The following is a 14,569-nucleotide window of genomic DNA, read 5'->3' as shown; positions in this document are numbered from 1 at the left end:
ACGGCACCCCGCTACGTGACAGACGGGGCGGGACATAGCTCACTCCCGGGCCCTAACAAACCTAGGCGCTAAGTGCATATAGCTGCCCGGCCGTATCGATCGGGACCTGCGCGGCTGCAATCGACGAGCCTCCTGTGACGCACTTACAAGTACAGTCGACAGTCTACCCAGTTATCTTGCAAAATCGCACCTATCCCAACTGAATAAGATTCCCTAGATTCTCGTTGAAGTGATGACGTCTGTACACATCATGCTGCGGGGAAGAGTGACGGGGATGGATTTATTGTATGCTCCACCGTTCCACGCTTGTGGTTGTAGCGTTTGTAGGATAGTAGCAGAATTACGACGCTTTTGTGTAGGTACTATATTTGTAGTTTGGGATGAATATTTCGCCCTGTTCCAGTCTGTAGTTTATTTATCTTTATGGCTCCTATACTTGGCATGATGCTGAGTAGATGCCCTTACGTTGATACAGTTATCACTTTAGTTTAATTTTATATGATTGTGTCCCTGAAAAAACACATTTTTCTAAACACATCTTAACTGGATTTGACTAAATTTTACTTGGGAGGAGATTCAATTTCCTACTAACATTTAGTGGGTACTTGGTATCGCTAGTTAGTGTTACTAAGCTAATTTTATGGTTGACATAACCATCCTGATAGTGGTAGCAAATAAGCAGATAACGTGCCTATTACATCTTTATCTTGATTGTATTTAGAGAGTATTGATACCAGATAAGAGGAACATATTTTATGGTGTTATGATAATGAGCCATCAGTATGCCATGAGGCAACATGTTCTCATCCATGCAACTAGGCAAATCTATTAAATATACTATCTACGAAATAACAATACCAAGTTATCATGTTTTATTAAGTTATCATTTGACTACCAGTATACATAGCAACATTAGCAACACCAGTGTAAAGTTTAATAAACTTAACTACACATTTGGTGTTACCAAATCCTTCCGCTAAAAGTGACGCAAATGACGTCATGGTTGGAAATTTCAAATTACTCAAACAATTACACTGTCCCCACGAAATCACCCCATGTCTGGCAACAAATTGATGTACAGTCAGTCAGTACATCCAGGCTTTACATATTAGCAAAATAGCCCCTATCAATCGGTGCTCGCGGGGGCCTGATCGATACCGGCCATAACTTCATTACATGCCTGTCTGGAAAATATGGCCGCCATGTCTGGACATGTACCTACCCGCAGATTGAGTTGTGCGGGGTCTGCGTTGTGATTTATGCTGTTTGTAGACTGATGTCGCTTTTGACGATGAATTTTATGTAGACTTCAGACTTGACTGTTTATGTTGTAGTTACTTGTGAATATTTTAATGGTTCCTTCGATTACATAGTATAAATAACAGCTAAGGCGTCAGATTCTTAATGCATCTGCCTTTTAATGCAAGCTCGGACGATTTGCTCGACATATTATGTGTTTCACATGAAATGAAAATTAAAGGAGATGTAATTGCACACCGTTTAGCATCGTCTTTATTTAGTTGCAACACGTGTATAAAAATGGGATCAATTTCAAGGACTACTTAATTTAAAACATTTATAAAAGCTATATTGCGATCTATAGATGTCTCCCTCCCTTTCTTGCTTCGCCTCTTCTATACTAACTCATAGCATTGTATAAACTGACTGGCATCTACTATGTAGCTCAAGCTATACGTCTATGTAGATGACATTGTTGTTTGCGAGGAAAACAAAAGCAAAAACTCTCATGGCGACCGGCGATCTTGCGATAATATAGCTCAAGTCAAGATTGATTGGGGTCAAATGAAGGATCAAACGTCTGGGTTTTTCACTACTTATATGAATACATGAAATATAGCTTCAATATTTCTACGAGAAGGCTAAAATTCGTTGCGATTCTTAAGGTTTTCCAAAGGGTTTTAAAGGTATAGCCTAAAGCTGTAATGTCGTGTGACATTTATAATAAGGCCACAGCAAAGTACTCATTTAATATTTAACTTACCCTCAAGGCATAGCGTGACAGTTAACTAAGCATCGGCTTTCGACTTGCTAATGGCTTTCGCTGCTACTTTTCTTTAAACAAAGGAACTTAAGTACTTCTGAAGCCTTTCCGTATTTTTATGACTGCCTCTAACTTTCTGAATGGGTGCAATGGAACTCCCATGTTTATTAGCGATGTATATTCATGTAATACAGCACCAGCCTTATTTAAAAATTTTAACCGATCATGTTTGGAGATTTTCTCATGTTTTATGATCGTATCCATGTTTTTATTAACATGCGTGAATACAATAATGGTTATTGTTACTTGAAGACTTATTTCTGAAACTTTGCTTTTTGTTTTTACTTCATTGCATTATTAAAAGTTGTCGCACAGATGTTATTTCGAGTTTAATATTACTCTGGGATAAATCTTATCCTCAAGGTCTGGTGACCGAACGCAATAAAAGAAACCTCGTTTCGAAATGTTGGCCGTTTCTGTAAATGCTGGTATTCCTATAAATACATTTAAAAGTTGTTGTATTTTTAACTCAGACCTTCGGCAATTTAACGGACAGTCATTATTATTCTCTTCAGACGAAGATAAACTCGGATATTTTTATTTCTGGTTTCTTATTCTTTTCTTTGGAAAGTATTTCTGAGCTAAAAGTTTTAATATTATTCGTTACTCATTGATATTTTTGGATTAATTAAAATTTGAAAGGAAATAGAGCCTTTGTTTTTGTGATTACGAAATCGTTTGTTACGAGTTTACTATTCTAATCAGAACAAAAATTTTCACGATTATGGAAGGTAGTCGAACTTCCATGCCATTTGGACCAAATCTAAACGTTGAAAAATACGGTGTTTCAGGAGTAATTAATTGCTGAAATTACGGCTGAATAGAAATTACTGAAATAGATTATAGTGTAGGTGTTTAGATTCTAGATTAGATTGTAACCGTGGGCAGGTAATCGAGCAAGCCAGACAGCGCGGGGCGATCGACGAGCTAGAAATGCATTTTCTATTGATTGCTTTGATGGCTGTTGCGATAAGGCAACGTTGTTATGAGTGTATTATTCGTGTATTGATAAAATGGAGTGTATTATGTCATAGAATTGATTATCCTAATGAATAGGTATAGCTAGGAGATTCCTATAGTTTTTTTTATCAAAAATTCAATTCGCTTAAGTTAATCAAATTGTACACGTAAGATCTTAACAATGCGTGCGAATCAGTATTCCTAATTTTTAATCAGTTTAGGAAATCTAAAGACAAAATGAGTCATCCGCTCGTGGTTAATTTCTTTTCGAATGCATTCGTTAGAAGTTGTGGTTTCGTTAGTAATTCTGATCGTACCTAAGTTACCTAGGAAACTAAACGAAATATTCCAACTACATTTGCAGAGTCCAAAAGTTCTGTCAAGAAAAGGAAGTATCTTCACAAAGACATACAGACTGCATCATTGTATGGGTAATGGGGCTAAGTGGAACGTGTTAAATGTTTATTATACTATCGTTGCGTAACTCGGGTCATTATCGCCGCATGTCAACAAATACGTACTTGTAAGGCGCGCGTGCTCAATCCTCAACTATTGCAACGCGCACTCGACTTGTCGACCGATTTTGAACTCTAACTTTGAAGTTTAAAGCACAAAGTCGGCTAGCTTATGTGCAACATAGTTTTAAATCGTATGTACTGAATAGTTATGTTATCAATATTCAGCTCTACATCTGAGAGGATAGAACGATAATTAACTGGTAAAATCGTCACTCGGTCGACGCGTGCGCATGACTCATATTCTACCTATGACTAGAGCTGCCAAACATAGTAATTTGTATCAATTTATTTTACGTGATTTTTTTCTGTAATTGATTAATTTAGAAAATATGATCCTATTTTTACTTCATTTTATCCCTTCCTTGCGTTTATACTTCATTACTTCATTTAAATTACTTGTAAAAGATTTCATTTTTCAAATAAAATTTCATATCTTTGAAATAATTAATTAGTTAAATCATCATATTCAAATTGTAATGAACATTATTGTACAATTTTTTGTAGTTATTTTAATTTTATCTACAAGAAAACTATATCATCTGAACTATGAACTTTGGTTTAATCATTTAGGTAAAGTCGCATGACCATTGTTTTATCTAATCGGTTCCAAAGACAATACAAATTATTAAACATTTAATAACTAATTTATTTATCTATTTTCCCAGTCGTTTGTCAGAATCAGATTTTTTTAAAATATTTCACACACTGATATAATAATGAAAAAAAAGCCATTAAAATAAAAAAAAAAAAAACAAACAAAGAAATAAAGAAAATACAGAAAAATATAGTTTGCGATAATATCCTATATTATTATTTAATTGGTCCATAAAAACTCATGCATGCTTAGTTCACGGAAGTAACTATAAAAAAATCACAAAAAGAGTCATTCAATGATTTTTAACATCGATTTAACCAAATGCTTATCATTTGGTTAGTAATAGGTCATCGACCCGGATTAAAAATAAATGCCTTGGACTCTTTAGACGCTCATGTCTATTTTCAAATGCGCAGTTTGTGGCGATTGTGACAGCTTATCGGATTTTGTAAATATTTACAATAATGTATTAGTAATTAAAGTTTCCTAATTGGACAAGATATTTTAAGGAAACATATTGTCAAGAGATAGTGCCCTCTTTCTGGACTTTAGTTTGTTGACTCTTTAGTACTTACTCATGTATAATGTAAATGATAAACAAGTAAGTAGAAGTGAATAAAATAAGTAAGTAGTTACATTGATATTGCCTATCACTGACCTGTAATTATTCTAAAAATATTTCACTGCAGACTGATACGAGTGCACGCTATCATTGTTTAAAAACCGTCGGGTCATAATAGTTAATGCTATCGTTTTTCTGTCTGTGTACTGAACAAACTAGGGCAAGATAAAGGTCCCAAACCTCTAATGTTGTCTGTCTGTACTAGTTTAAGTTCAAACGCATTTTGTATTATGAAATTTAGCAGATATAGTTATTTGACAGAAATTAATTTCGTTAAGTAAAAGGACCACGTTAGTCCTTCGAGCCGGATTTTTTATACAATGATCTTCATTACTGCACTAGGATTTTTTTTCTTTTACACCTACACAAATCTTTATAGCCAGATTAGCATTAGTTAGTCAATCTTCATCTATAGATGACCCACGCTGAACTGTCCTACCAAACTCAATGACAGGGGGGCGCTACCATCATTCAACTATATGGTTTCCAACATGGCAAAAATCGGAACCAGCGATCCGGTATTGACGGTGGCGCCCCGCTGTCAATGTCATGGATAGGACAGTTCAGTATTTTGGAACTATATGAATGTTGTAACCTAACATTAAGCCGACGTTCTGTAATGTAGCAATATCTGACCGTTACTTTCTTCCACAGCGAAAGCAGCATGTTCGTATCGAAGCGTCGCTTCATCCTGAAGACGTGCGGCACGACGACGCCGCTGCGCTGCGTGCGCGCGGTCCTGGCGTTAGCACGCGACGTGGCCGGGCACGAGCGCGTGCATAACGTGTTCTATTCGCGCCGGGAGTTCGCACGCCCTAAAGCTCAGTTGCAACCGCACGACAACTTTGATTCCGAGGTGGGTACAAGGAGATTCTTTAGAGAGAAGTAAATATTGAAATTTTTTGTACCTTCGTTCCTTAAAACGTGGGGCACAAAGATGTCGCTGCGTTGCGTGCACGCAGTGGATCAGAGCGCGACTAATGTATATCTGCAGTCGCACGAAAACTTTGATTCCGAGGTACTTGGGGATTCTTTGGGAAGCAGTTTCTTCAGTTAGAATAAGTCGGAACAGCCTGTATCACCCTCGTATCCTTAATTCATACAGAACCAACTCCTAGTCAGTTTATCCAGAACTCTCAGACATACATGTGAGTGAACATTATGCCCTGCCGTTAGACCTACTTTTCCATTGATCTCCAGTGTCAACTATCTCAGTAGATCCGGAACTATAGGTTATCACAGCCCTGATAAAAAATGGCAGCACAGGAAAATAATTAAGCTTATCGTTACGCAAAATCTATCGCGCTACAATGTTATCCCATGCGTCACTCAGATAAAACTTGAGATAGTCTTGAAATTGGCCTGTCATGTGACCTGTATAGACGGTTCGAGAAAACCCCGCCTTGGGACAATCTGAAGTCGCGTTATCAGTTGAACCGAGGAGCTTGCATCAGCGGTGATTGGCTCACCGCGTGCTGGTGGTGTAACTAACCTTTATCTGCCAGTGCTCCACGTTGGTTATCTCCGGGAACGCTTGTATGCTCCAGTTTTTTGACATTTGAACTGACTTCCATTGCTTCCATTCGATCGGCAAAAATGTCAGTTTCTGTCCGGGAAAAAATACAGTTTACTGAATACTCGTAGTGTTGAACTGTTGACCAAATCAAGCGGTCCAACAGTTCCAACACCAAAGTTATTAAAAAGAACTGTTCACTGGTTTGCACCTTCCATTCTCGACGGTTGTTATACATTTTGGAAGATACATTGTTTAACAGTTTGAAATAAACCATACATTATTGGAGAATATTTCCTGAGTAAATGAATGTAGGTAGGTAATTGTTTTTAAGATAGTCTATTATTAAAGTGGTTAAGAAACTAGATCCCATCAGTTTATTCTGTAAGGTTTTCCTCAGTTAGCAGAGTAGGTAAGTCGTTTAACTACAATGGGTTTTTGCCGGTGTAACTTTTATAAAAATAGTCTAGCTTTAATTTGTCATAGGGAAGGAAAATGAAAAGATGTAGGTAGGTATGAAAAAATATTGTATTTACAGTAAATAAAGTTGTTTGCAACAACTATCAGCTTATTTGTAAAAGCCACAATCAATTGGTTGTTTTACCTAAATTATTACTCAGATTCTAGGAAGTCTTTGTGTCGGTTATCCATTCGGTTATCGCAGTACCACATGACCTGTTCGTCAATATTCGTCTTGCAATTATTTGAACTCTACAATGTCGATGAGTTCGTTCAAATTGTTTGTTTTAATCGCATTTGATAATGGGATATGCCTACTGTTTGAATTATTGGTACTTAATTACATTTCAATAAGAAGATAACTCATAATACGTCAATGACTTCGATATTATAAAATTTACTCTAAATATTATTGACAAAAAGATGCAAATTACTGCAGCATAACGAAACAGTGTTCTTCCAATCTTAGCAATTTTTGTCGATATCATCAAATGTGCCAGTCCATGAATGAGATGATCACGGTGACGTTGCCGTGACACGGCCGATGTGTCTCATTCCACTCGGCTGTTATTTCGTCTTGAGTGACAAACGCACGCAAACTCTCGGAAATATGCACCGATTCGTTGATACCTTCTTCTGGGAATTGATGAAACTTGTTGTCGGATACGTATGTTTGTATAATATTTGAGAGATGTTTCCAAATATTCTCGTGTTTCGTTTTTATAACTTGAGAGTTTTTTAAACAAATTATGAGACTGGGTAGTCAGGGAAACTTAAACAATTTGAACTGAATTCACAATTTTTGAAAGTATGCAGTATGAGAATCCAAATTTTATCTTAAAAAAACTAGGACGTACCGTGCTCTGTTAGACAAACACCCAAAGATTCCCACAATGACCCGTTCTGCGCTACCCGCATCCAGGTGCTTCCCGAACTTCCTTAGATCATCGGTCCACCAAGTGTCCACATTTTACTTACCATTAGTTATAATTCCGTGCAGTGCACTGTAGGCTGACGGTGGAGTAATGATGTCCTTCCTTGTTGCAGGTGGAGCTCCTGGACTCCTACTTCGGCGACGGACGCGCGTACATTATGGGTCCTGAGAAGGACTGCTGGTACCTCTACACTTTATTGCCGCTTGAAGGTGAGACTAAAAACTTAAAAATTCCGTTTGTATTAAATATACTCTGATCTGCTTTGCACCATAACTAAAACTAAATAATAATACTCACCTTAATATTTTCTCTACTGGTTATTGGCTTGTCGCACATCACTACGATCTAAATTATTCCTATGTAAAATTAATTCTTCGCCTTCACTTCTTAATTTTTTTAAATCATGATGATTATCAAACATAGACTTTCAACTTTTAATTTTTGCGTCAAAGCACTATTGCCCTAACAAGAAATGATGATTATTTCAAATACCAACTTTAAGTCAATAGCTTCTTTTTTACCGGATAGCATAATAATATGTAACGACTATTTACAATAAGCTCTTCAGCTAGCTGTCTTCCTTCTTCTTCTGTACATCAGGAGTGGGCCAGCTTTAGTTAGTTTTGTAACAAAGAAATAACCTAAAATCCTTCACAGGTACAGTAGACGCGCTAGAAAAGGAACAGATCCAGGTGAACTGCTGCGAGTCGTCGGAGCCGGACCAGACCATCGAGATCCTGATGTCGGACCTGGATCCCGCCGTCATGGACATCTTCTCGAGGGCCAGCTCCGCCACAGCTGCCGAGGCCACTAAAGTAAGGCAACTTGAATTTTGGGCTTATTCCACTATTCCCCGTTGACAATCCCCGTCAACGGGGATTAGTGAACTTTTTGTTCACTATTCCCCGTTAACGCCAATGAGGGTTTTCGCGATTGAAAAATCCGCCAGATGGCAATACGTAGACGCGAGGTCCAAATGCTGCATGATTGGTTATTTTTGACATGATAGTACCAGTGTTTATTTTAATGTGCGTCCGTTTTAGAATAAGTACTTGGAAGTGCAAGAGAGGGTACACACTTGAAAAGAACTATCATGTACAGACGAAACGAAAGCACAGGAAACTAATAGGACATTGGATTTCTCGATAAAATGTAGTCTGTTTGATTAATTCTCAGAAATTGTAATTATGTAATGTAGTAGGAGCCATAACAACCTTACCCTTTTTTTTTTCATTGGAGGCATTGCTTGAAACTGTGTACTATCGCCATACACCTGACAAATAGTGTTTCACTATATTAAGGTAACTACAATTCCATTGTTTATTTGTTGCAGGCGTCAGGCATTGACAAAATCATTCCAGGGATGGTGATAGACGACTTCCTGTTCGACCCGTGCGGGTATTCCATGAACGGAGTCGCCAAAGACGTGAGTATCTTCACTGTTCTATTTTCCATAGACTAAGAAGGAAGTTTCCTATCAATGAGGGTTTTCGCGAATGAAAGATCCGCTAGATGGCGGGACGTGGATGTGGGGTCTGACTGCTGCGTGATTGGTGGATTTTGATATATATCTGTCAATGTCATGTCAAAAATAACCAATCATGCAGCATTTGGACCTCGCGTCTACGTATTGCCATCTGGCGTATTTTTCATTCGCGAAAACCCTCATTGTCTATGATACTTTATTTTCCATAGATAAAAGATATCGTAAAACCTGTCTTATGATACTTTTTTGTCTAGGAGCTGCTAAGTAACATTCTGCTCTCCCTAGACAAGTTACAAAACGCTTTAGTTGTAAAAAAAAAATATTACTGACGGAATTGCTACCATGTACCTTAATTTTGAGTTTCCGATATTTCGGCACTGTGGCAAGCTTTAGTTGTAATTCCGAAATCGCTTCGATCCAGCGTAACTTCGCTTCTAGAAGCGATTTCGAAATTAAAACGGTAACGTTTTGTAACTTGTCTAGGGGTCTTGGTCCATTTGAACATCCATTTTAACAGGTCCAAGGGGACCTGTTAATCATTAAGATGACAAGTACCTATAGCTATACTTAATTCCGCAACCCATTATTGGCATTAGACCCTGATCCAATTCAATGACACACTAACCCGTTTGATAGACCACAAGACAAACGCATTTATCTATGTAAATAACCTTATTTATAATAATTAGACTGAAGGTTCACACCTAGATTTCGTCAAATAATTCGTGACACCCAAAGTTCGCAACACGTCTTTGTTACAATAGGCTGGATGACAAAATTTCAATAATTTGTCCGTCAGACAGATAATTAGAAAATATTAGACTCATATTTTTTATTTTCTTTCATAATTAAATAATAACAGTGCTACATCGAGTTGAAATGGCGCGTTACGTCACGCTTGAGTAGAATTTTTACTCAAAAGTGTCGTCGCCCGACATTTCAACTCAATATAATCTGTAATTATTCGATTATGAAAAAAAATAAAAAATTGAGTGTAATATTTTCTAATTATCTGTCTGACGGACTAAATAGAATTTCGATTCATTTATTCATTTCATTCATTCATTAGGATTTCATTACCCAGTCATCATCCCTATTGGAATAAGTTTTTGTTGTCCACTTTTTGGCCACTTTGTGTGTCGCTGACATTATTGAATTTATTAGTTAATAATTTGATTGTTATTTATTTAACGCTGCCAGGGAGACAAGGATATTCCATCAGTAAGTTTCAACTATAGTTACATATTGCTTACCTAAGCTGTTTCACAGCTGTGTATTTATGATTCACAATTTCATTCGAGAGATTAGACACTGTGTGTTTAGGGCCACTGTTTCTCTTGTTTTGACGTCGAAAAAGGTCAAGAGATAAGAACTGAAAAATAAGGAAACAATTTAAAACAAATCGCTGTAAGAGCTCTGTCATGTACTGTGATTTAGGTATGAGAAAACGATTTTCCTCGTTACATAAAATACCTAATCTTTCTCGGTCAAGTCCACTCAGATTGTTAATAAGCAATTATGCACGTCGGGAGAGCGATTATCGTAAAAAATTGATATGTACCTACACTAGACGCGTTTATGTAAGCAATTGACAAAGTTTTCCTCATGTTAGATAGCGCTTATTGCAGATGATCTTGTAAGCAAATGACTGATATTGTTTACTAGTACCTAATTAATTTAATTGATGATATGGATTATGTATGTAGTGTTTACACAAGTCATTAGATTTGTTATGTGACTAAGATTTATTATGAAATAAATAGGAATCTTTCCACTATTCAATATCCTCTAAGAAATTACGGTCGATAAAAATCAACAATGGCGCTCACTAGTTAGCCCCATTGGCGTATGATAGAAACTTACTTGACAGTGGTGTCAACCTGGCGATTTCAAATGTGACAGTTCTCCTACCGCTTCTGCGCTCACCAGTTGGCGCCACTGTCTTAGCCACAAGCAAGTGACAGGACAAGTGACAAGGCCCTATCACTTGCTAGTGGCTAAGATAGTGGCGCCAACAGTTGAGGCAGTAGGAAGACTATCGCATGCGCTCACCAAGATGGCGCCACTGTAGAGTAAGGTTCTGTCTCACTCACCAGTGGTGCCACCTTTTAAGTGTAAAAACGATAGCTCTCATATAGCCCGGTTTCCACCAAAGCGGAGCGGAGAAGAGAAGTGTGTTGAATAACCAATCAGATTTCATTCTTTTCGCCTTTCGTCTCCGCTCTGCACAGCTCCACTTCACGCCGTGCCGCTGTCAAATTCTATAGAAAAACTAGCTTTTGCCCGCGGCTTCACCCGCGTGAAATTTAGTCTGTCACAGATCGTCATAAATTATAGCTTACTAGCTGACCCGGCGAACTTCGTACCGCCTTAGCGTAGAGATTTTCTTAATATTTTTTTCCGTAAGAACCATCCTTGGACTTCCACAAACATTTAAAAAAAAGAATTATCGAAATCGGTTCAGCCGTTCACACGTGATGCCGTGACAACGCGAAACGGGTTTCATTTTTATATATATAGATATGTTATTCTGGGTTATAAACAATAATACTGTAAAGTTTCATCGAAATCCGTTCAGTAGTTTTTGCGTGAAAGAGTAACAAACATCCAGACATCCAAACTTTCGCATTTATAATATTAGTAAGATTTGACGGCCGGCTCGACACTTCTCCGCGTAAGTGCTTGTTCACGTAGGCACGCGCGGGCGCGGGCGCGGGTAACGTCGCGAGCTCGTGTTCATATTGACGACCAGGCGTTCGCGCGATTGTGACGTATTGTCAGAGGTCGAATTATGGACGACGATCTTTTATTTTTAACCGAAAATTCATACCTAAAGTGGGAGATGCTAAAAATTAGAATTGGTGTGCACGAGATTAATAAAGAAAGAGAACGGTATGGTGAATTTCATACTTTATATCGTAATTTGAGAGAACATCCTTCAAGGTTTTTTGGATATACCAGGATGAGTGTCAACTGTTTTGATTACATACTGGATTCAATAAGGAGTGATATTTCAAAAGTAGACACAAATTTTCATAAAAGTATAAAGCCCGAAGAAAGACTATTTGTAACTATAAGGTGAGTTTAAAAAAAAGATTTTCTTAGTAAATAATTTATAATTTTCAATCAAAATCAAATTCAAACAAGGTTCCTCTTTATTATTTAATTTAATTAATATTATCGTTATCAACTAAACAACATTTCTGTTCATATGATGACTGTGTTTACTTTGCCAAATAGGAGTTCTAGCCTGAATAGCACTAATAAACTCTTCTGTATTGAACGACATGATAAAAACGTGCTATCGTTTCTAGCGACAAGATCAAACTGGTTGAACTTACCTGACGTCGCGAGTGAAACGCGCGCGCCGCCGCTAGTTTGACATGAACACACACAAACATCTTCACGCGTTGAAATTACCGCGAGCGCTCCGCGCGCGCCAGTCGCTAGCTTGCCCGCTAGTTAGACCGCACGTGCGTTTCGTACGTGAACACTTGGAATCACTACATATGTTTGATATTTCGTCACCGCGCCCGCGCCCGCGCCCGCGAGTCAACGTGTGCAAGCACTAAGAGTGCCTTGTAACTGTAATTAACGTCCCTCTTTTGTCGCAGGGGTGCTACATGACGATCCACATCACGCCAGAGCGCGCATGTTCGTACGTGTCGTTTGAATCCAACGTGCCAGCCGCGAGCTACGACGACCTCATCAAGAGAGTGTTGGACGCCTTCCGCCCTGCTAAGTTCGTGCTTACGGTCTTCGCGTCGCCGGTAAGAATCTCTGCTTGTTGTACATACGTTTGTTATTTACACTATCATCATTTTGCATAGTAGCAGTCCTCACGGAAGCTTCCAAGGAGTGCCCTAAAGCAGGAGAAAGCAACTGTTGATAGCATGTGCAGCGGCTGCACTGGAATAGCGTTAGCGCTTCTGCACACGACGCCGCAACCGCGCCGCCGCCGCGCCTTTGCATTGTTCATACGCACCGATAAAACCGCCGCCGCGCCATCAAAGCATAATTTCGCCCGCGGCGCGGCGGCGGCGCGGCAGCGGTGTTCACGCGGCGCGTATAAACAGTGCAAAGGCGCGGCGGCGGCGCGGTAGCGGCGTCGTATGATTTTATGTTTCATGACACGGGACACTTTACCCTATTTGACGAATTGAACTACGTCCAACTGGCGACCAGATTTTTGCTTTATCGATTGCCTCTTAAACGATTATCTTCAAATCTGCAATATTTTTCTAAAACAGAAACCTCTTAATACAACCTAAACCTTATTTTTATGTTAGAATCAAGACGTTAAACCAGTCTTTCCCAAAGTGGGCGATAACGCCCCCTTGTGGGCGCTGCAGGCTTAAAGCGGTAAGAGACCTAGAAAAAAAAATCGGGACGTTGTGTAGAGGCTTGGGAGGCGTCATCTACTAGGAGGACTCTTAGACACCGACTGAGCTCGACTATTGACTACAAAAATGGGGGGCGCTAAAAAATAATTTATTCTCAAAGTGGGCAGTAGACTAAATAAGTTTGGGAACCGCTGCGTTAAACCATCGCTTTCTTCCACAGGACTCGCCCGGCGCAGACACGCCCCGCCAACTAAAAAAGATATCCTCGCTCTTCGCGTTCGAGCAAAAAGACGCGCAATTCGTGCGTTTCGCGGGCTACGCGCTGCACTACGCTCTCTACTGCAAGTTCCCGAGCTGAGGCCGCGCGCGCCCGCCGCGCCCCGCCCCGCCCCGCCGCGCCCCGCGCCGCGCGCTCGCCGCCATCCTGCAGGCGACACCCACACACACATACTAAGACTTTCGTACACCTAGAGGAGTGATAGCGTCCACCTCTGGGTTGACTACACCTGACTATTGTAGCGTCCACCGTCTAGGTCGACTGGTGTTCTAAAACCAGTCTACATCTGACTATTGTTATATCTGCGGGAAGAGCGTCCGCGCCCGCGACGCGCAGGGCGCTGCCACGTCTCAATATACAATTAGCGAACTTACATCGACTTTTATTTTATACCTTATGCCATTATACTTAGTAAACTTACTGAGACTCATTTTAAACTAGCGACTTTGGAAGTGATAGCATATATTCCATCTAGGTTGGCAACTGCAAGAAAAGAGCGTCCGAGTCCCGCACTCGCCGCCATCCTGCAGGCGACACCCACACACACATACTAAGACTTTCATATACTAGCGGCTTCGGAAGTGACAGCGTCTGGGTCGATGCTAGAGGGTAAATCCGCGAAACAGTAAAAAACTTATGTTCCGATCGATAAAAAAAAAACTGTTGTAGTTCTGGTAAATTAAACTTCTGAAAAACGATTCATACAAGTTTCCACATAAGGCGCCATGATCCATATTGATTAAATACTTCAAGTTATTTCGATAATCAAGAAAACACGCACTAAACGTCATTACCATCA

At 39.3% G+C, this 14,569-nt stretch overlaps 1 protein-coding gene across 2 annotated transcripts in view; it reads left to right on the top strand.

Moving 5' to 3' along the window:
• The window catches only part of LOC135078693 (S-adenosylmethionine decarboxylase proenzyme), a 30,851-nt gene extending 16,708 nt beyond the window's left edge, over positions 1-14,143 (top strand). For both annotated transcript variants that reach the window (XM_063973239.1, XM_063973238.1), the window contains 6 exons: positions 5,412-5,613; positions 7,777-7,873; positions 8,322-8,479; positions 8,998-9,090; positions 12,765-12,920; positions 13,714-14,143. In XM_063973239.1, coding sequence (XP_063829309.1) covers positions 5,412-5,613; positions 7,777-7,873; positions 8,322-8,479; positions 8,998-9,090; positions 12,765-12,920; positions 13,714-13,851 — 844 coding nt within the window. In that variant the 3' untranslated portion in view covers positions 13,852-14,143. The remainder of the gene's footprint in view (positions 1-5,411; positions 5,614-7,776; positions 7,874-8,321; positions 8,480-8,997; positions 9,091-12,764; positions 12,921-13,713) is intronic.
• Positions 14,144-14,569: the final 426 nt, after the last annotated feature.

Source organism: Ostrinia nubilalis, chromosome 15 (genome assembly GCF_963855985.1).
Source record: "Ostrinia nubilalis chromosome 15, ilOstNubi1.1, whole genome shotgun sequence".
NCBI lineage: Eukaryota > Metazoa > Arthropoda > Insecta > Lepidoptera > Crambidae > Ostrinia > Ostrinia nubilalis.
This window is presented reverse-complemented; position numbering and strand designations above follow the sequence as displayed.